At 28.0% G+C, this 24209-nt stretch overlaps 1 protein-coding gene across 8 annotated transcripts in view; it reads left to right on the forward strand.

The window, feature by feature from the left end:
* Nucleotides 1-2672: 2672 nt before the first annotated feature.
* Nucleotides 2673-24209, forward strand: part of LOC147802117 (dual specificity testis-specific protein kinase 2-like) — a 55046-nt gene continuing 33509 nt past the window's right edge. For 3 of the 8 annotated variants that reach the window (XM_087154030.1, XM_087154028.1, XM_087154031.1), the window contains exons 1-3: nucleotides 2676-3194; nucleotides 4076-4186; nucleotides 17531-17646. In XM_087154030.1, coding sequence (XP_087010156.1) covers nucleotides 17620-17646 — 27 coding nt within the window. In that variant the 5' untranslated portion in view covers nucleotides 2676-3194; nucleotides 4076-4186; nucleotides 17531-17619. Of the gene's footprint in view, nucleotides 3195-4075; nucleotides 4187-17530; nucleotides 17647-23074; nucleotides 23230-24209 lie in introns of all 8 variants that reach the window. The other 5 variants (XR_015429976.1, XM_087154027.1, XM_087154024.1 and 2 more) reach the window with 5 other exon arrangements.

A 24209-nucleotide genomic window follows, 5' to 3' on the forward strand; every position in this document is an offset into this window, starting at 1 on the left:
CATTTAAAATCAATTTGGCACCTTCGAGATTTTAGTTGGCATGACAGATGAAGATACGGAAATATCCCCTATAAGATTAAAAACATTTGTCAAATAGAGAGACAGATAACACAATACAGAGAAGATGGAGCATGGTGGCTCAGGGGATTCCGCACCCGGTTTGCACCAACTACGGTGCTGATGTAAAATATCCTGAGTGGTAGACGGATCATGGGTTAGAGTCCCCTTGTCGTCAGGCTAACCATGGGAGGTTTTCGGGGTTTTCCTCTCTAAGGCAAATGCAGGTTAGTAAAAATAAAAAATCCTCCACGAAGACAAATATCTCTCAATACTAGTCATAGGAGTTCCCTTGTCTTCTGAACTTGATTAAAAATTTGAAAACTACTGAGTTAGTTACATTACATTACAGCACATTGGTAGTCAAGAACGCAAAAAAATTGGAGTAACTGCTCTACGACTGTTTTAAAATACAATAAAATACAGAGAAGGTCCTCTGTGGTAGACGAATCACGGGATAGAGTCCCCTTGTCGTCAGGCTAACCATGGGAGGTTTTCGTGGTTATCCTCTCTAAGGCAAATGCGGGTTAGTTCCATTAAAAAGTCCTCCACGAAAACAAATATCTCTCAATACTAGTCATAGGAGTTCCCTTGTCTTCTGAACTTGATTAAAAATTAGAAAACTACTGAGTTAATTACATTACATTACAGCACACATTGGTAGTCAAGAACCCAAAAAAATTGGGGTAACTGCTCTACGACTGTTTTAAAATACAATAAAATACAGAGAAGGTCCTCTGTGGTAGACGAATCATGGGATAGAGTCCCCTTGTCGTCAGGCTAACCATGGGAGGTTTTCGTGGTTTTCCTCTTTAAGGCAAATGCGGGTTAGTTCCATTAAAAAGTCCTCCACGAAGACAAATATCTCTCAATACTAGTCATAGGAGTTCCCTTGTCTTCTGAACTTGATTAAAAATTAGAAAACTACTGAGTTAGTTACATTACATTACAGCACATTGGTTGTCAAGAACCCAAAAAAATTGGGGTAACTGCTCTACGACTGTTTTAAAATACAATAAAATACAGAGAAGGTCCTCTGTGGTAGACGAATCATGGGTTAGAGTCCCCTTGCCGTCAGGCTGACCATGGGAGGTTTTCGCGGTTTTCCTCTCCATTCAACTCTAATGCTGGTTAGTTTCTTAAAAAGAGTCCGCCTCGGAGACAAAATTTCTCCCAATATTAGATCCATGAGTTCCCTTGTCTTCTAGATTGGGTAAAAAATTACATAGCTAAGGAGTTGAACGTTCATACACGTAAACAAGCCAAAAAATTTTATTGGCTGTTCAACAACGGCTATAATATAGAGAAGGGTGGCTGAGAGGATAGAGCACTTGCCTCCCAAGAAGGTGACACGGGTTCGACCCCAATGATAGCTGGTCCATCCGAATTCCGCACCTGGCTCGCACCGACAATAAATATCCTCAGTGGTAGACAGGTCACGGGCTAAACTATTCGCTTGCAGTCAGGCTAACCGTGGAAGGTGCTCTTCTCCATACAAAGCAAATACCGGCTATTTGCTTCAAAAAGTCCTTCACGATGGCAAATTTCTCCCCAATAATTGATTCAGGAGTTCCCTTGTCTTTCGGATTGGGTTCAAAATTACAAGGCTACGGTATTGAACATTAGTGGTCGTAAACCCTAAAATGGGGTCCGCTGTTCAACGACGGTTATAAAATAAATTACAGCGAAGGACATAGCGAAGAAAAAAACCAGGGTGAAAGCGGGAGTCGAAGCCGCAACTTCCTCTCCTAGAATCAAATGATTTATTCTAATTTCTGATCTTTTTTTAAGTTGTTTACCTAATAGTCTGCTGAGCACCGTTATCTTACCTTTTATAAAATTTGCATTCCAGAATAAAAATAAAAAATCTAAGTCATGTAGTGATCGGTTTCCAGCAGATCACCGATGTCAAGCTTCACTGGCTGCTGCCAGTGTGCGGGTGGAGGACCACTTGGTTCTGTCTGCGTAGGGTCCGAGGGTGTGCGATATTAGTCCTCGTTAAACTGTTCTGCCGTAAAGTGCTCGACTACACGTACAGGTCGTCAGGCTACCGAAGCTGGGGTGCCATCCCGTCTGCAGAGGATCAAAATTGTGATGGCATGTCTTCGGATCATCCTCAGGGATGCTTCCCAGACCGTCACCAATAGCCCATTGTGCAGCTCTACTGCGTAAATGAACTACAACAACAACAATATATCAAAATCATTAGTTCATTTATGCAGTAGAGCTGCACAATGGGCTATTGGTGACGGTCTGGGAAGCACCCCTGAGGATGATCCGAAGATATGCCATCCCCATTTTGATTCTCTGCAGAGGGGAAGGCACCCTCGCTTCGGTAGCCCAACGACCTGCACGTGAAGTCGAGCACTTCACGGTAGCACAGTTTAACGAGGACCAATACCGCACACCCTCGGTTTCTGCGCAAACTGATCCAAGTGGTCACCCACCCGCACACTGACCACTGCCAGTGATGCTTGACTTCGGTGATCTGCTGGGAACCGTGTCTTAACCATCAGTCCACTGCGTGACTGATTCCACAACCAAAAAAAAAATTTAAAAACGTCATAGAAAACAAGCAAGCTAAAAGCGTGAAAATATTTTCGCACAATCTTTCGGAATTGATTTTAAGTCAACAATTTTTTTATTTGCAGCATTTGAATTTGCTTTTAGCATTGATTGATTATAATAACCAAAACAGTATTTTTAAATTAAAAAATTTGACAAAAATAAGAAAAGGTTTTTGAAACTTAGCTAAATTGTAATAGCCCTGCTGATATTGACTTGTCTGAAAGTTCTTGTGCTTGTTTCTTGTGATTGCATTGTTGATCATGAATTTTTAATGCGCTAATGAATTTAATTTATGTGAATATTCGTGAAATTATGTAAAGATGTCAATTCAGCCTAGCATAATTAGTTTTTAAGAAAAGGAGCTTTTTTATATATTATTATTTCGGTCGTTTCAAGTAGCAGTTTAAATTATACAGGGGTATATTCGTAATCTAATCTGTGACGCCAACTAAATTCGCCAAGACCCAGGTTATCCAGGAAACACATCGAGAAATAAAATTATCTGCAGGGATGGGGCATATATGGATATCATCAAATCAAAATAGTATTTTGAGTTTTGCTTTATTTAGGTTGATAGTCCAATTGTTATTTTTGAGCTAGTTTTAGTTTAAATTTATTATAACTGCTCTCTATTATTTTGAAGTTTTATTTGGAGGGAAATTACCGAATTGTGTAGGATATTATAAATGGTGTAAGTTTGGTGTGCTAAATATTTCTTATGTTGTTCTGTAACGATGTAAACAAGAAATTTACTCAATCCCGAAAGATAACAAAACTGAAATAATTCATTTGCTAGTCTAAGACAGTGCTAAACATTCAAGGAACCAGTTCATTTGTTTATTTTCTTTCTAGATAAATTTGTGTGTATTCTGTAATACTTAGCTTTGTTAATCTGAAATGTTCTGATGTTTTTAATCATTATTACTTCTCAGAATTCCAATTGCTATTTTTAATTGAAATATTATCTTTATTTCATTGTTCTGTAACTTTTATATCAAGATACTAAGTAATTGTTCATTCTAGACCTTAAAAAGGGCAGGGCACTAGAAACTGGAAAGAGCCACTAAAAAAGGGCGCCCATCATAAAAAAAAGCATTATTTTCAAATATTTGCTTTACGTTTAGGACACTCAAACTATACAAAGTTTTTAATTTTATCACTAAATAAATTTTTTAGCAGTAATTAGTTTAAATTAAAAAAATTATTCCTTAATTTAATTGGTACATTCTATAAGTTGATTTTAATGTTCTATAAGTTGGTTCATTCTATAAATTGGTTCATTCTATAAGTTGATTATAAAATTTTTAAGTGCATAAAAAAATAGCTATATTATTCGAGAGTTGGTATTAAATTTACATTTTTGTAAAATCTTCAGATTGTTTTTCTTTTCATGTTGATAACTATGCTTATTCATGCACTCAATTTAAAATATTTTTTCTTTCTTATCTAGAAGATGAAAATGTTGGACATCTCTTTTTGGAAGCTGAAGATTGCAAACATGAAAGAATTAATGGTGGTATCATTGGTAGTCAAAAACAAGAAGCTATCAGCTGATCTAATGGTTAGTTAATAATTATAACAATAAACTTAATTTTTTCATTCAGTTTCTATACTTTGATTATATTACAGAAATGATTGTGCTCTGGAAAAAGTACAAATTTTTCACTAGTATTTGAAAGTTTGACAAATAATTTTATAACAAACATTAAAGTTATATTGCATAGTTCATTATTTCTTTTGACTAAAGTAAAATTTTGAAATTTCTCAAATATGGCTGATCTCTGATAAATAATTATTCTTATTATTTTAATAAACACGGATTCAATACTGATGAAAGCTAAATATAATTTTGAATGTTTTTCTTAAAAAAAAAAGAAAAAATAGGCAAATTTGTTTTAATGAAATAATTTAATGAATAAATTAAAAATGAAATTTTATAGTTTTTATTGTATCACTTATACAAACAACAAATTTCATAAATTTGAATTTTATTCTCATGATATTGAGGATCTTTTTCATTTAATACAGTTTATCCTATCACATTGAGAAAAAAAAATTTCTTCAAAATGCACCAATTTTAATTTAAATGATTTACTTTACTACATTACACTCCTTTTTACATTACTTTTTTGAAGTAACATTGATTTTATGCTTTATTTATCATTTTAATGCAGCATTATATCATATACTAAAGTATTTATAGACTTTGGAAGTACAGTACAGAACCCGTTATCCGGAAATCAAAAAACCGGAAAACCAAAAAACCGGAACGAAATTCGATAAATTTTCCCGCAATTTTTAAAAAAATTTTTTTTATTTCCTCATAAGATTTTAGGATTTTTCTTTCTTTTTTGAAAGATGTTTACCTTACCATCATTTCAGAAATAATCATTAGTGCATTACCTCATCGTTTTTTCTTATTTTTAAGATTATTTCCAAATATTTTTTTCTTTTTAGTTGGGTTTAACACTAAAAAAACGGCTTTTTGTAGCGATTCAGAAAACCGGAAAAATCAGTTATCCGGAATAGCGATAGTCCCAATCGTTCCGGATAATCGGTTCTCTACTGTATTTATTCTGAAACTAATTTATAAGTTTTAAGTTTATTAGTAAAAATTATATTATTCCTAGAACAATAATAATGACAAATCTTGTTTTCATGCCTTAAAAGGAACAAAAAGTTCTAATTGCCTTGATTTTGGTGTAATTACCCATTGCAAGAGAAAATACCTGTGTAAAATACCATACCCACTGGGTATTTACCCGACCCGCATTTATAATTGCCATCTCAATAAATCGAACCTCATCTTCACTTTAAAAGTTTTTGTTGAAGATTTTTCTTTCAAAGTTTTTACTACAAAATCCAAAGATTTACCCCTTGTTATAAATTTAAGAAAAAATCATTAGTTACAAATTTTATGTATAAAAAACTATAAATGAGTTAATTTGAAAGAAATAATGTACTTTTTTTTTACTGAAACAAGACAAAAAAATGTTTGGTGTTTTCTTACATTATTGAATTTATTTGAGACATTATTGGCTTTCGTATAAAACTTTTTAGGTCCATATTTTTAAGTACTAGTTCCCTAAACACTCATTATTTTAGTTCAAATTTACTTACTGCCTTGTTATTAAGGTTGGTAAATTTAAGCAAGGAAGAATTAAAAACATTATTACAATCAAAAGAATCACTAAAGAGGAAACTTGGACTGAAAACATTAAAACACATTCGATTGCTGGAGCTAGAGAAAAAAAGATTTAACATTATGAAAAAAACAATTCGATTTTTATTTCTGCAAGCAATCATACAGATCTTTTTGTACATCTTAAGCACAATTTAAGAGTGTTTTTTTTCTCCTTTTTCCTTAAATATTAAGTTGAAATTCCTAATGTGTACTTTTTAGCGTTATGTTTGGCAAGTGTTACAAAATGGCAAATTCAGAAAAAATTTTATACCACTTTTAATTGTGTAAGAATACTATTTTTAAATCCTTATTTTCATATAAAAAATGTTTTGTCATGGAAAAATTTCTTCATAAGAAACATTATTTTTATAAGGATAGGCTAAGTAAGAACCAAATTGGAGTGAAGGTTTAGAAAAATACGTAAAGGTGTACAAACTAGAGTGCATTGTGAATGTGCAAAAATAGTGTCTTAGGATGCAAGGCACATTATTTTTTAAAAGTTAAACCCTGTTCTAAATTTATAAATTCCAGAAATGTTTCAAACAAATTTCAAAGGAAAACATCAGGCAAGACTTTTAGCACTTTTAGCTTACATTGTAGCATTTATGATCAGTATAAGAAAAAATGTACCCTAAGCATTAACATCTTAGTTTTATTCATTATTTCTCATAATAGAAAAAGTAATCAACTATACAGTAAGCAACTATACTGACATTTGCATGATTTCAAAATTTTGTGCAATTTTTTTTATTTTAATAGAAGGAAATACATAAGATGACTATACTCTTATGTATTATTCGGCGTAAAATAACATAATTTTCAGATATTTCTCGGTGAAGTTATTATTATTATTTTTTTAAAAAGTGAAAAATTTGTGCCAGATTCTTGCTCTTTTTCTGATTTTCTGAAGTCATTTTTTAAATTTTACTTCATTTTTTTTCCTTCTTGGGGAGATTGCTTAGAAAAAACCACTCACAAGAATTTACAGTAGGTAGTTAAAAGCAATTACATAGGAAAATATTTACATAATTAAAAAATAACTAAGCCAATAATTCTCTTTCTTGTGCATTTTAAAATTTATAATAACTACTGAGTTGATTAATTGATAAAGAATGAGTTCATGTGCCTACAATATGAATTTTAACATGTGGGTAATTTATTAATTTATTTTTTTAACATAATAGACCTGCTAAATGTAACAAAGGTTCTGGTTTTCAGTTTTGCTACTTTAATTAATTCATTTACTATTTATCTTCATTACTACTTACTTTTACCTACCTTACATTACCTTTTATATTTTTAACATTTTATAACGTAAACACTTTTTGAATGGTTATCGTTTGTTAAAGGTTTAAAACCATCCTATCATTAGTTTTACTTAGTGTTAAATTCTTCTAGTCTATTTCTTATTACAGGAATACGAAAAGTGTTATGAGCATTGTTGTAAGTAGGGTGTCAGCACTGTGAAATGCATATTTATCAACAAGCTTAATTTAATAGAATATTAGAATATAAAGTCATATCTGTAAAATAGGCTACAGCAGATAAGATACTGTAAAATTTATGTTTCAAAATTAGTTGCTTATAAGTTATATTTTCTTACATTATTTAGATTTTATATTTTTTTCAAAAACATAAATATTTAATATGCATAAAATGAATCTTTATTAACTAGTTTAAGTGATTAAGTAATTTCAGGCCAGATCTGTGTACTGTAAAATTTATGTTTCAAAATTAGTTGCTTATAAGTTATATTTTCTTACATTATTTAGATTTTATATTTTTTTCAAAAACATAAATATTTAATATGCATAAAATGAATATTTAATAGCTAGCTTAAATAATTTCAGGCCAGATCTGTGTACTGTAAAATTTATATTTCAAAATTAGTTGCTTATAAGTTATATTTTTCTACATTATTTAGATATTATATTTTTTTCTATAACACAGCAATTAAAATGTACTGTTAGTTACTAAATTTGCTGCATATATAACAGTCTTAACTTTTTTTTATGTGTATTTTTTCAATCCTTTTTTTTCTCATTCATTTATTTTTTCTGTTTCTTCTTTTTAACTATCCCATGCTTTTGGATTTTATAACTTGGCAAATACCCTGGGTATTTACCCAGGTGAATACTTAAAATTCATAAATGCCTGGGTATTTATGAATTTTATTGAAAATTCTATTATCATGTTCTTTTGGGTGTTAAAAAATAATATATATATTTAAGGTACAATTAAGTTCTACTAAGTTGTTACTAATTAACTTCTAACAATTAAGTTGTTCGAAGTTAATTAGTTCTTAACTAAGAAGAAAAATTCCTTCATAAATTATTGGAATCATTGTATTTTAGTTTTTATTTGAGAGTGACATTTTGATTCATAATTCCCAATGTTTCATATCTTAGAAATATATTTTTAAAATATAAAATATTTTTTAGATTTTAAGTATTTTAATTTAGAAAATCATGCAAAAATTTCACTGCATATGAATACTATGCAATCTAACTCTGATCTATATTAAGTTGTAAAAAAAAAGTATAACTAAAAAAACTGTTTTTTAATAAACAGCTTGAAAGCGTTTTTCTATAACTTAAACAGAAAATTCAAGAATTCAATGAATTAGGAAATAAGCATTTAATGATGCATTTTTTTAAAATATAAAATATTTTTCAGATTTTAAGTATTTTATTTTAGAAAATCATGCAAAAATTTCACTGCATATGAATACTATGCAATCTAACTCTGATCTATATTAGGTTGTAAAAAAAAAAGTATAACTAAAAAAACTGTTTTTTAATAAACAGCTTGAAAGCGTTTTTCTATAACTTGAACAGAAAATTCAAGAATTCAATGAATTAGAAAATAAGCATTTAATGATGCATTTTTTTAAAATAAAATATTTATTTAAAAAGTAGCGTTAAAATTGCTCAAAAAAAGGTCATTAATATACCCCTTTCGGAAAAAGAGATACTTATACAAATTTTACCGTATGAAAATAATTCTAACAAAGTGAATATTTGTAATAGTAATGAAAATTAAATCTATGAACACAGATAAATTTACCATTGTCTAAATTGTCTTGTATTTTAAAGATTTGTTTTGCTCATACTTGACAAAATATAAAAATTAAATTGTTTACTTTAATATTTTTTGAAAAAATTATTTTTATTTTTAATTTCATTAAAATATCAAGGAATTTTTTAAAAAATCATCTTTATTTTTTATAATAATATGTAGAAAAAAATATTTGTGCAAAATATCAATTGATTTTAAAATTACATTAAAAAAAGCATTTATTTTAAATAAAATAGTTATATAGTTATTTTTTTACAAAAAATTTTCGATGGAAATTTCCTGTTTTAGTTTAGTCATTTAATATAAATATTGTATTTATGGAATTAATAGAAATGAACACAGTTAAGAAAGTTTAAACTCATCCCCTATGCATATAAATTTCTTCTATTTTATCCAGTTAATACCATTTTCTTAAAAAAAATGATTTTTTCTTGAAAAGCGCTCAGCCTTCACATAAATCACTTAACATAAAGTCTACTTTGTGATACTGCGCAATACCTTTTTACATTGCTTTTTATTGTGACAATTCAGCTCCTCTGCTAGGTATTTATAGTTTTTTGAAATATTTTTCCTGGAATTAATATAGTTTAGTGTTCATTTTTTGAAATTAAAAATGTTATGTTATTGCCAGAACTATAAGCAAGGCAAATGATGATTAGATATTTTAAAAATGACAAAAAGTTATAAAAGCCTTGATTTAGGGTACTACCCCAAGGCAGAGGTAAATACCCATTTATAAATACCATACTTACTGGGTATTTATCTGACCACATCTATACCCATGAAGTGTTTGGCTAAATTTGAATTGAAAAAACTCTTAATAAATATAAAATAATAACTATGAAATATGTATACTTTTAATTGCTGCAATTTTTGTAGTCTTTATCAAATTTTCTTATTTTTCTTCATTCTCAGTGACAGTATATATTATTTAAAAACCCATTTTAAGTTTGAATTTTTTTTTTTGCTTATAAAAATAAATAATTATAATAAAGTTTGCATAAAACACTGAAAAGTTAAAAAATTTTATACCTTATTATTTTGAACTTTTTTTAAAAAATTTTTCATGCAACAAATTTGTCCTAAAAAATTTTAAGCAGAGGAACTTTTTAGAGGAAAGCCTCAGAAAAAAAGTTTAGCTTTTAGGTACATTCAATCACCTAATTATTCTTTAGTTAGATGAGAACAATCACAAATTTATCTTAAAAATAATAAAAATAGAAATCAAGGTTTATGTGTCATATAAACTAAAAAAGTAAAAAAATGTTATTAGTTTTACGCATGCTATTTTCTCTTTGCTTAATCAGATGAAAGTATACTGAAAAATAAAAATCTGCAATGCCTTTTTTGGTAGAATATAGATTTTAACAATACTTGATTATTCTAAAATTCTCAGTAATTCCCATTAAACTTTGTTCAGCAGTTTAAGCTTCTGAAAATGTGTTGAAGAACCTAATTTTTTTTATTGATTTTCTGAAAAATGTATTTTCTCCTACAGAATTTAAAAGAATAAATTTTATTTGGGTAACGAAATAGCAGGGTCTTATAATAATTCTTGTTAACGGCATTGAAACAGATTAGTTGCTTAAAATATTTGTGCAAATATTTTAAAAGCAAAATACACAAATACAAAATTGAAAAAGTCATTATAATGATGAATTATATAGCTATTATAGAATTATAAAGTTTCTAAAAAGATTCAAAATTTAGATTTTTTGTCATCTATATTTTTATATATTTCTTTTTATTCTTCTCAACAAAATCTTCTGAAATTAAATCAATTTCTTATTTAATAACAAATCCTTTTAATTATTTACTTTGACTTATATAGTGACTTATTCATATGGATTTTGTTTATTAATATGAATTTGAAACAATTAGATTTTTTAAAAAGAAAGCTCTTCTGACTCGTGTCTATATAAATAAGAAATATATTGTATCACAGAGTTCTCCCTATGAATAAAAAAGGGTTGGGCACTTCCTCTCTGAAAAAAGCTTTTTGAGTTTTGAAAGGGCACTCACATCAAAAATTAAAATTGGCAATATTATGTAATAAGTGAATTTTATCCAATTAAATTACCTCATACTATCATAAATTGTCTCATACTGTCTTATAAGTATATTATCTAAAAGTAATTCTCTCTCATTATCAAAATCTGAGAAGAGATTGTTGTTATAAAAATAATTAAAGGCATGCTAACAGACAATCTCTGTGCATATTTTTTTTTTCAATTCAAAGGTAAACTAACAAAAAATGATTATTTGATAAACAGCTTGAGAGCGTTTTTTAATAATTTTAACTATAAATTTTAAGGAAATAAACTTTAAAATGTGCATTTTTTGAAAAAAAATATTTAGAAATTAGTTTTAAAATTTAAAATTACTTAAAAAATTTATTAATATGCTCCTCCCCGACCTCTCCCTAAAAAGATACTTATATTATAGCATATTGACCAGTTGAGAATAGTCCAAACAAAGTAAATGTTTGTAAAAGTAAACTGGATTTAACCTATAAGCACATAATTTTACCAATGTGTAATTGTTATTTAAACAATGAATTAATTTTTTTCAAAATGGAATCTGAATAAAAAGTTTATATTTTTAAAAGAGAGTGTCTTATTTTTATTAAAAGTGTAAAGAGGGTACATTTATTGGGATCAAAGGGTTAGCTGGAAGGGTTGCCCTTCACAAAAGAGTTAAAGAGAACACTGGTATTAAAATATACTGTTAATGAATTTCTTCTAACAAAATGACTAAATGTTGCATTTTTAGAATGTTTTTCAATGCCCTTGAAAAATTATAATTATTGGAGATAAGATTTTGTTTTTTTTCGATCAATAATATAAAAAATGTTGCTTAGTTTAGTGTGTCTTAAAGAGAATTTTCAAGCTCTTCAACACTTATGTATCTTTGAATTATTAGTTACATTATATCATTAGTATTGTTAAAAGTTTCATATTGTTGTATTAATTTTAAAAAAAAATTTAAATTGCCTTTTTTTCAAACTTATGAAGTTTTTAATAGTGTTCTATAAGCTGAACCTTGATTATTTGCATTCTATTTATCCTTTTACTGTTATTTCCAAATAATGTAATATAAACAATTGATAACTGTTTTGAAGTTTATAGCTTCTTGGTAAAGCTCAACATTATTTAATAATTTTGACATATTTTTATTGAATCCATTTTGATGTTCATATTTGATCCTATTACTGTTACATTATTTGGGAAAATTAGTTTATGCTTTTCCCTACCATTATCAGATTATTACTTTAAATTAGAAGTCATTCAAATATTATATAAGCATATTTTTGGCAATTTCAAACACCTCCCTTATCAGCAAAATTACCTTTTTTTCCATGTGTCAGGATATTGCATCACCCTCTGGTTTTTACTTTCTTTACAGTACTAATTTAATTTAAGGATGAAATTCTAATTAAAGATATTAACTTTCTTTTAAACAAGTATTATATACAACTAATAAAAGCTAATATAAAAATTATAAAAACACTCCCCTTTCTTTCGCCGTTTTTTTTTTACTATAAAAATAGTTCAAGGTCAGTTAAATGGGAGTCTGATTTAAATTTGGAGAAAGACCCTTATCCTTATCTACCCCTCTCCTGTGATTGGATATCAAAATAAAAGTAGGGTGTGGGAAAACCAACAGGGAAAAGGAGATCTTCAACGAAACCATGTCTAATATTACTCTTGTTTTAACCATGCACTATTTTTAATATGTGTGGTTTTTGCAACTTTTTATTTAATTTGCTTGCGTGTGAAAATTGAAGTTTTATTCCTATTTGAAAATCTGGTAATTTCTGATGTATTTAATTTATTAGTCATAAGTATGAAATGGTAAAAAAATTTGCACCAATGTAATTTTCAAAAAGCTCCAATGAGTAAATTCTTGAAGGTGAAAAGGGAATACATAATTTTTCCCTCTGACTTTTTCTTGTTGGATTATCTTTCACTTTGATATTTAGAAAGCCAGAATTTTTAGCAGACAATTTTCGTTTCTGTACATGGCTTTAGTTACCGTTCGGTATGCAGTATTTTTTTCAAAGTTTAAATATAATCATTGTGTTTACTTCATTTAACTTTTTTATCATTTATGAATTTGGATTTAATATAAAGATTGGATATTAAGCAATTCTTCCTTTTCTTTGGGAATTAAGGTGGGAAATAAGTAGAATTAAAAATAACTTTAATTTTAAAGAATTTTTATTGATGTTTTTGTCATGATTAGCATTTTCTCGGTTTCTGTAAACATATAAAATATTGATAATGAAACTGCAAAATACATCTAATTGAATTGATTCATGCAGTTAAGTTGGGAGTTATTGCTTTGAGTTTAATTCACTTATAATTGAGACTGTTCCTTCATAAATTTTTTATCGTCATAATTTCTTAAATTCATAGTTGATTGCTCAATTTGTATATAGTTTAAAATTACTCCAATTTTCTTAAGTATTTTTAATTGACAAAAAATTGCATCATATTATAACTTCCGAATTGTTATTTTTTTATGTATATATATTTTGCTTTAATTGTAAGTACTATTTTACATTTGATTGATAATTCATATTCACTTATTTTCAAGATAGGGTAAAAGTATAAAGCAAACAAAAGCAAATTTTACAACTATGGCACACGAAAATGCCTAATGTAAAACGTTTTATAGATTGTGCATGTTTTACAAGGAAATGCCCCAAAGGCAAAATATTACTCTTTAAACTTTCAGTTCATTTACCTTTAAATTAAGAAAAACTTTGTAGCTCATCTGCAGTTGTGGTGTAGCATTTAGACTTTCCCTTTTCTGTTGAATTGTTCGGGTTTTAATAGAATATTTATTATCTTTAACTTTCTTTTCTAAAATGAACTATTTAACATGTTTAATCAATTTTTAAATTATTTTAAAAACAAAAAATATCAGTACCTGTTTAATTTTATCTTATTAAAATACACAGTCCAGTCACATTAATGTGACCACCTGTCAAAAGCCAGAATAACCACCTTTGGCTGAGCGGACCGCTACGAAACGTGCAGGAAGAAAGTCAATTAGGTTTCTGAAAGTGTTCACTGGGATGTTGAGCCATGCCGACTCCAGTGCCGTGACCAGCTGCGCTAGATTACGCGATTGAGGATCTATGGCCCGAACAACCCGATCGAGGTGGTCCCACAGATTCTGGATTGGGTTCAAATCCGGTGAGTTTGCTGGCCAGGGGAGTACGGTAAATTCATCCTGGTGCTCTTCGAACCACGCACATGCACTGCGAGCTGTATGACACCTCGCATTGTCCTGGTGGTAGATGCCATCATTCTGAGGAAAAATCATTTGCATGTAGGGGTGGACATGGTCCGCAAGGACAGATATGTACTTATACTGATCCATCGTGCCTTCTACAATGATGAGTGCATCCAGTGAATGCCAGGAAAACATTCCCCAAACCATAACGCTCCCTCTTCCAGCCTGCAGCCTTCCGGCAATTGTTGCTAGGTGTTTGCTTTCAGACGTTTTACGCCGTATACGCCAACGTCCATCTGTCCCATGGAGCATAAAATGTGATTCATCGGAAAAAGCCAAATGTTGTCACTCTGTGGACGTCTAGTTGCGGTACTGGCGTGCAAATTCCAGCCTTTGTCACCGATGAACAGCAGACAGCATAGGTGCATTAACCAGGCGTCTGCTGCGGAGACCCATGCGCAGCAACGTTCGCTGAACAGTTGTTGAGGATACACTTTTGGTAGCCCCTTGGTTCATCTGGACGGTCAGTTGCTCAACAGTTGCACGTCTATTCGTCTGAACGCATTTCCGCAGCCTTCGTTTGCCTCTGCCATCTTTGGCCCGTGGTGCACCACATGTGCCCCGCCGTTTGTTTCGTATAGTGCCATTTTGCCATGCACGGTATACTTTTATCACGGCGGCACGCGAACAGTTCACAAAATCAGTCGTTTCCGAAATGCTTCCACCCTTGGCCTGAAAGCCAATAATCATGCCCTTTTGGACGTCGGATAAATCGCTACATTTCTGCATTGCGTCAACGACTGAAATGCTTTTCGATGCCCTAGGACATCCAATATATACACTACACTGTAATGTGCTGCCACCTGCACTCTGTGAGTGGTTATTTCACGTTGACGTCGAAAGTAGGTGGTGGTCACATTAATGTGACTGGACTGTGTATATGGATTAATTAAAAAATGCATAATTTAAGTTAAAAAAATTTTGTTATTTTTTTTAAATTACAAAATTAAGTTAAAAAATTTTGTAATTTAAAATTCACATTAAAATGTTATAATTAGTTAAAAAATAATGGAAATATTTTGATTTAAAAAAAAACAAAAAGAAAAATGTATTAATTTTTGTCTTAAAAATTAAATTTTTAAAAAGAATTAATTTTGATTTTAAAAAAATTATAATCTATAAATTGAATAAAACTTATTAAATAGTTATTAACCTTTTCAGATAAAGAAATTTGAACTCCTGACCTCACTGGTAGAAGGTAAACAGCCTAACTATTACACCACGAAAAAAAAAATTAACTAAACTTAGTTTTCATATAAACTAAAATATGCGTTTGAAAATAATGAAGTTGTATTTCTTGAAACTGAAATGAAATCAATTATAATAGTTAAATAAAAATAAAGAAAATTTAAAAAAACTTGTTTTAAGGAAAAGTTTTCAGCACTTTTTCAAAATTGCCTCAAAGCAATACATACCATCTCCCTTCCCACAAATCGTGATGTCATTTTCGACCAATAGCGTGTCCTGGCTATTCTGAAATTTAATTGCACGTTTAATTTGCACCCTATCTTAACCACATGCTCCTTAATTTAGAGCTTAATTTTGTTTTAATAGGAATTTTTGAGATGTGTTCCACCCTTGTTAGATACAAACTTGTTTGCATGCAATCGCTTGTGAGAACTAAACAATAATATTTGCTTACTTTTTCTGGGTTACACTAAAAATCCCAATTGAAATTGCAAGCATTCTCTTTAAATAGAATTAAATTAATTTTGTTCGGTATATTATGAACTGATAACATATCTATAAGACTGCTTTAAAACTCTACTACGCTTTTTAGTTTGTCTCAGAAAGATATTTTTGAGCAATTATATAGTTTTTTTGCAAATTCAAGAATGGTATTTATTATAAGGATATTTTTTTTGTTGTATAATTTAAATATTTTTAGATTTTGTCAGTTTTATTTTCTAAGTATTTCTTTTGTGCATGTGGATAAGCAATTCAATACTGCTATTTGCATTACTTTGTTGTTTTTGTTTTCTTTTATTACTTTGAAATATTTCTTGTAGTTTGTGTTACTAAAAACTTTTAATTTTATTTCAAAAATTCATTTATTCCTTGGATGCTGTTGAAAATTTTTATTTTATACTGTAAGTAAACTTATTTATTTAATCTTGTACATTTCCACAATAATTTGTTTATAATAAATATTTCTATCAAGTGGAATATTTTTTCTAACTTTTATCTAAAATTTAACAAGAGTTAACTTAGAAGTTGGAATTGCTAACGTGTGTTATGAAGACTTTTATTTATCTTTCAGGTTTTGAAGAGGTTATTAATTTGTTATTTCTTAAATTAAAAGTTCATGTATTTTTCTTAATATGGTCACATACATTTTCCTTAATATTGTCATATATTTTTCTTAATATGGTTATTAAAAAATTATATAGTATTTTGATGAATATAGAACCATAGTTTTTGATACATATAATTTTCTCAATATTCTTAAAATAAGATCCTTAATACGTTGACCTCTAATAATGTTTTTAGATTTGCTATTTCTTTTTCTTCTCACTAAGAATGTCCTTTTTATATTGACACTTTAATATTTGAAGATATATATATTTACCAGTAAGATGTAAAGTTTGACATTTTTCAAAAGTTTCTTATTTTCTATGTTTGCAGTAAATTTTAGTTGAATGTTAAATAACTGGTAGATTCTTAAGCTGTTATTCAAGGAAACAATTAAAATATTTTTTAAAATTTCTCTTAAATACTTTTTAGAAAGGGGTTTACTAACAGAGAGCTTGATGACATTTTTTAATTCTGTTACGTTTGAATATTTTAAATAGTGTGAATATCATGTGTATGTTTCAGTAAAATATTTCACTAAGTTTGTAAACTTGCAGTGACTCATGCTAGTAAATGATATTAAGTAAAATATGGAACTAAAAAAAAAAAGAAAAAATACATGTTACAAATTAAAAATTGTATGCAAGTTTCAATTAGAGTGCACAATTGTGTACAGTTACATTAAAACATCTTTAATGCAAAGTACCATGCAGAAAACATTACAAAAACAAACGTTGCAAAAGTGTGAAATATTTAAATCAGCCTATGAGAAAGGGCTTAAAAAGTACTTAAGAAAAATCAGTGTGACAAATTTTTTACTGCTCTTTTTATTTTTTTAAATTCAGTTATATGTGTTTTCAAATTTTTTTTATACCTATTTGTAATGTTTTTTTATGTAATTTTTCTGTAATGTGCTTTTAACCAAATATAATACTTCATCATAGTTTTGATGCCTGTGTATTATTTTCATGGTTTTTAATTTGTTTTGATTTTTTGAATCTCTCTTATACTTATCAATCTTTATATCATAATATTAATTACTTGTAGGACCCATCTTCACTATGCTGCTTCTTGCAGTAATTCACCTTTAATGAAATTTTTTGCTGGAAAAAGATGATCAACTTGCCTGGGAGAGGATGAAGAATACTCTGAATGCCTCTACAGTAAGTTCTAAATAATATAAAGCTTGTAAATTTCTTTACCACATATGCAGATAACCCAAGTGTTGTGCAGATTTAGTTTGGATAGTTTATTAATTTTTATTTTGGAAAATAAGGGCTCTTAAAAGTACTTTATTTTGGTACAAGGTTCTTAAAAATATTCTATTTTTCAGCATCACTATAGTTGATGGGAACAATTTTTTCAGTTCAAATTTTTTAAAACAAAAAGTTGATCTTTTATCACCTAGAATTAGACTATCGTAGAGCATTTAAGAGAGACAGGAAAGGGTGTGTCTGAGAGGGCTACAGGCAAGAGGGGAGGCATATTTCATTCATATACTGGTTCTTTCATTAATATATTCTGCATTTTGTCCAGAATCTATCCCAAACTTTTTGTTATAAATGTCGATTAGAATAAAATTCTAACTTAGATTTTGATAATCATTTTATTTAGTTAACATTGCGACTTAAAATGTTTCTTCTTCTTCTTTTAAAATTTCTATTCAACTTTTGGTTACTTTAAAATTAGTTCTTTGTTTTTCATGAGATTGTTTAGTAATATTATGTTAAGTTAATTCCTAATGACAGTTTTGGCTGGAAATAATTTTGTGTAATCCTCATTATAAAAGTCGAGGTACCATAAACGTTACCTGATAAGGTGATATTGTAGGATAAGAGAATGCCATTAATAATAAAAGAATACTGTTTTGTTCTAACTGTTAATTTACAATAAAAATAAAATATCAAATCATAATAATAGTAGAGAGTAATATTAAGAATGATAGAGGATAATAAAAAATATTACAAGTAAATGTCTATAAATGATTAAAAATTAAATAATATATCAGTATTTATTAATTAAGTAACCATATCAATTTTCTGCCTAAGGAATGTGTTGATACCCTTAAAAATGGTTTTAGAACCTTTCATTTATAAGTTTCACTGAAAACTAATAAAAAACATTGGTTTGAAAATTATAAATCTTTTGAACATAATTGTGTTTTTGTTCTATAAAAATTTTCATAAAAATATTCATTTCAATAAATTTAAAAAAAAAAGTTAAGCAAAATGAAAAAAAGTGAATGATTTAAGGTGCTTAAATACCAACATTGTCTGTTTTTACTTGAAATAAGACTTAATTTGCCACGATCTATTAAGAAAACTACTATCATGCATAATATTAATTCTTTTAATATATACCCTTATAATTGAAACATTTTATATCTGTAAAAGAAAGAATATTTTGGGTGTAAATGAGTATTTAGCGAGATTGGCCCGCAACTAAATATGTGATGCATGTCTAGCTTAGTTGCCAACTGTTCCAATTAAATCGTGTTTGTTCTGATTTTTTAGCTTTACTCTGAAACTACGGGTTTAGGCCAAAATGTTCTAATTTTTTGTCATTCTAGTACCTTTTCACTCTTTATACCTTATTTTCTTTCAACCCAGGGCAGGTCTAAAAACGAGAAGCAGGGCATGTGATTTTTCCGGGGATATCACAGAATTCTGTTAGACCATTGGTTAGTAGACTTCGCGAATCAAAACTTTATAATCCGACGAGATTTTGAAACTATTGCTAAATCACATTGGCGAGACATTTATGATTCTTCTGCTAATTTGATTTCACTGATTTTCGCCATTTTGAATATTAGGAACTCCATCGGAATCTGCTAATATCACGATTCTTATTCGCACGATTTTAATATCAGTCATCAATTTTGGTACTTAGCTGATTTAAAAGTTATGCATCATGATTCCTATTTACGCGATTTAAAAATTCAATATTGTAATTTGTATTTTCGCGTTTTTAAAATCCAATATCAGGATTCATATTCACTGGATTTTAAAATTTCACTGGAATAAAAATAGTATTATAATTCATGTAAGAAGTAAGATTTTTCTTGAATTAATTACTATAAATATGTGATATTCTTTATTAGTAAGAAATTTAATTAAAACTGTTTGCTCAAAAAAATTTTTCCAGCATGAAACATTTATAAATTTATATTTTTATATCAATAGTTTAGTTTTTGATATTTTGTTTTCACTTTGTGTCATAATTTCCCACGATTAACTTTGTGTTCTTCTTTTTGTTTTTAACAAGTAGGCAGCTATTTTCTAGAAACGACAATATAAAAACTTGTTGTAATAATTTTTTCTCAACTTTCTCTATTTTTTTAAATATATGAAGAAAAAATATTGCAATTCTTGATTTCCCCATTTAATTTTATAATTCAATTTCAAGGAATTTATTAAAGATGGAATACTGATTAGTTTCATAGATATCGTTAACCCTTAACAGTCTGAAAATGTTTTTGTTTTTTTTTAAATCCGATCTGGGTCTGCAAAAATTGCCCAGTCCCACTTTGACGAGCCCTGTTAGTTAATACAATTCTATCAGTACTTACATTATAATAAAATTGCCTTTTATTGTTTTTTTAATTGATTATTTTTCTTTTTCAAGAAAGGTAAATAATTGGCACTGTCACTGGTGGTATATATGCATATTCAATGATAAACAATCCTATTATTTTTAAGGTCCTTTATTTTTGCTTTCTTAAAAGAGTGGGAATCCTGTATTAAGTACACTTGAATATTTTTTTTTTTTTTTTTTTGAAATTCATTCAATTACTTTTATAAAATTGTACTACATTATTACATACAAAAACTTTATATATTAAATTCCATGTAGTATAGCCCTTGTTGCTGAACTTTATTCAGCCCATCATTTGCTCTTTTTAATAACATATACAAGAGTAACTGTAATCTGGTACAAAACAATTTTTTAATTGATTATATAAAATTCATCATTCAATTTACTTCTGCAAATGTTTTCATGTTTTGCAATATAATGTGGGTTCACTCTTTGCATCTTTTTCCACCCATGTACCCTATATGTCATTCTCAATCAATTAGGAATTCATATCATAATTAACTAAATGTTGATAATTTTTACATTAAAATCGTTGATTGAAGTATACAAATCAATGACTAACAATGAAGAACTTTTAAAACAAAAATTTAGTTAAAGTTTTAAATTGCCATTGCATGAGAAAATGTAAATACTGCTTTCTCACTTAAATGCTTTTAAAACACAAAAAAAAAATAATTGACTTTTTTTTCTTATCAATAAATAATTTATTAAAAAAACATAGAAAATATTTTAAATGATATTTTTTTGAGAAGTTATTGAAAATTTTTAAGAAAATAAATAATATTGCTAGGAAAATATGTAAATGACAGTTCATTTCAATTTCTGAAAATTTGTCGTATATTTTGTGCCTACAACCAGTAAACATTTTCATCCAAGCAATCCATAAATGATAATCTTATCTCTATCATTTTCTTCTACACTATCCACAACAACTAAACACACAGTAAAATATACTTTTGCTTTATTGTCTAAACAATTTATTATAAAAAAAATAAGAATGTTTTTGAATCTGTATTACTAAATACTTGATTACAAATTGCTATCTTAAATAATCGCAATCACTGATCACATATTTTTTCTTAAAAATGAAAAAAATATTTTTGAATTTATTACAATATATTCTTGAATACCAATTCCTATTATTATTATTATTTCTTCAATAAAATGTGTACTTTTGATGAAAGTAAAGCATAATGTTTATAAATTAAAATCATTTTCCAAGTGAGTACCTAAATTAAAGAGCACTTTACACTACATTAATTTATACATTTTATAAGGTATTAATCATTAACTTTTGTAGAGAAGAAAAGCAAACTCTTTCTTTTTGAAGTAACAAACTTTTTCTGTTCTACCTTATTTTATGACTCATTTTAGTTAATTTTTACGTGAAAGATTTTAACTAAATTTCCTTATGTGCCCAAAATAAAAAGGATAACCCTAAATAGCTTTTGATTTAATATTATCAGATCTTCACCTTTTAGGACTCAATCCTAATGGTTCAAGGGAGTGACCTCAATTATGCTGATTAATTAATGCAGGCAATATTTTAAATCACACACATGAATGTATTTTCTTTGTATAAACATACTTTGTTGATAGTTTCGAATTTCAATCCCCCAGAATATAGGATCTAACGGTATTGTGGAAAATATATTCTGGATAGCCTTGTCAAGAGACACGTCCAAAGTTTGAACCCCTTACTGTTAATTTTACCTTTTGCCTATTTCACCATCAGTCTGAGAACTTTTTAAGCAAATTGAAAAGTTTTTGCTTATAATTATTAAAAAAATTTTTTTTAAGGATTCTATCCAAAATACAACTTTTAGTATATATTACTTTTTTTTATTTAATAGTAATAGTCAAAAAACTATTGGACTGTAAGGTATGTAAGTTTTTAAATCATTTTAAAGAATGCAGTCTTATATTTCGAAATGCAAAATTTTAGCAAAATTGTTCGATTAATTTTTGAGAAAGATATATTTTTAAAATTTAATTTCTCTAGAAATTATTCGACTAATTTTGCAAAAATTTTTTATTTCTCCAGGCAAAAATACAGTCTTTAAAAAAATTTTGAAATTATATACTGCACAATTCAAATTTTTTTACTACAAAATAAAATAATAAAAAATAGTAAGTACTCACTAAAAATATTTTTTGCATGGAAATATCTTTGGCTAAACTAAGTTAATAATTATAAGTAAAATTCGTTAATTCGTTTAAACATTTTTCGAGATATGGCAAAATACGTTAAAAGTAAAATTAACGCTAAAGGGTTCAAACTATTGAAACCATATTTCCGAAACTGCTGCTACTCCTGTTTTTTCAGTGTCAGAAATTCAAATCCTTCAAAAAGTTTATTCAGAGAAAGTTTGATTTTGTAATTTTAAATGTCGTCTGTACTAATTAATTAGCAATATTTGATATCATCCCCTCAAACAGGTGCGGATTAAGCATATGTGGGGCCCTAGGCCATTCAAATTTTTGCGAACTATGTAAAAAATGAAAATAACATAAGCGGCAGCAACTAACTTTCAACCACTCTCTTACTTTCTCCTCTTTGATAATTTAAAATTATGTAAATTTATTTACCATGAAATTAGAAATAGTTATCGACACGTAATTAAATAAATAAATAAAGGCTATTAAATTCTTTATTTTTTTTTTTACATGGGATTCATTTGGATAAAGTAAATTTAAATTTATGTTCAAAAAATTTTCTATTATTTTTAAAAAATCCGTGAGCTTGTGCCAAATATGTATTTGTGCAAAATAGACTTTTTCAAGCTCTTACCTAACTAAACTATGAGGACCATATTTTTGGAATTTTGTGCTACTCCCATATTTTGATTGTCAAAAATCCAAATAAAAAAAATCTCAAAAAAAGAGAGCGAATACTTAGTATAGTATTGTGTTTAATTTATATTTTTCTTACTTCACAAATGATTTAGCCTCTTTACGTTTGTTAGAAATTCTAATAAGAAATAAAACTTTTTACAGGGGCTAGAATAACCTGACTTGCCATGCTGAACAGTTTCCCTTTCTCCGCCAAACTGTCTCAACGTCAAAAGGATGGTAAACGTCCAGTGTCTTCTAGAATATGAGATTTAGAACCCTCACAAGACTCCGCCTTCCCTGCCCTGCCCCCAGAACTGGTGACTTTTCGAATTTTATTTATTTTCTTTTTTAAAACTCCCAATAGCTGAAGTAATTTTTTTTTCAATTCATCAAGCTGAATCAAAAAATAGATTTGATTTCTTAAATTACTTACATTTTAATTTTTTAGATAAATTAAACATAAACAACTTTTAATAAAACTAGATCTACTTTCGCTCTAAACACTTCATATATTTATCTAGCTATTTTTATATTTCTAAGCATCAGAATTTTTTTCCTTATCATATACATTTAATTGTTTTATAAAGAATCTGGCAATGCTTGATTGGCACCTCTGGTACTGATTAAAAACCCGTAAGTTTAATATATGTTGTCTGCAGTGTGAATTTCGTCAAGAAATTAAACTTTTTTTTTTCCATTTATAAATAGCATGTTTTTAAAAATGATTTCTCGTCTAAATTCATTTATTTTTCATTTGGCAAAATTGGTACTCTGTCTTTAGATTTCATTTAAGTTTTGATTTGAATTAAAAAATAATAGCTGCTATAATTTGTTTAGTAATTAGTTTGTAGTCATTAAATCGTATTAAACTTTTTTTAATAATATTAAGAATTTTAATTGCATTATTGTTAAGTAATATTGAATATTATTTGTACATTTTAGAGTTCATATCCTTAAACGTGATAAGAATTCAAAATAAAAAATCTTATTGAAGTAAAATTTATAATATTTAATATATATCTTTTAAACAAAATCTGATTTTTATGTACCCTGATAAAATTCTCCGATGTTTCGTTCAGGGCTGCTACAATCCTAAACACAAAATTACCTGGTATAGTTTTTTGCATAGCAAATTAATTAGTTGTTTGCTAAAACTACTTTGGCAGAGAGACCTAAACTAAAAATTTTGTTAATAAAAAATAAAGTTCTTTATATAGCATTTATATATCATAAGTCGGGTTGATTTTGGTTAATTAGTTTAAAATGGTTTGCATTAATTAAATAATATTAATCATTT

This window comes from Parasteatoda tepidariorum, chromosome 10 (genome assembly GCF_982258835.1).
Source record: "Parasteatoda tepidariorum strain Cologne lab strain chromosome 10, Ptep-v5.0, whole genome shotgun sequence".
Classification (NCBI taxonomy): domain Eukaryota; kingdom Metazoa; phylum Arthropoda; class Arachnida; order Araneae; family Theridiidae; genus Parasteatoda; species Parasteatoda tepidariorum.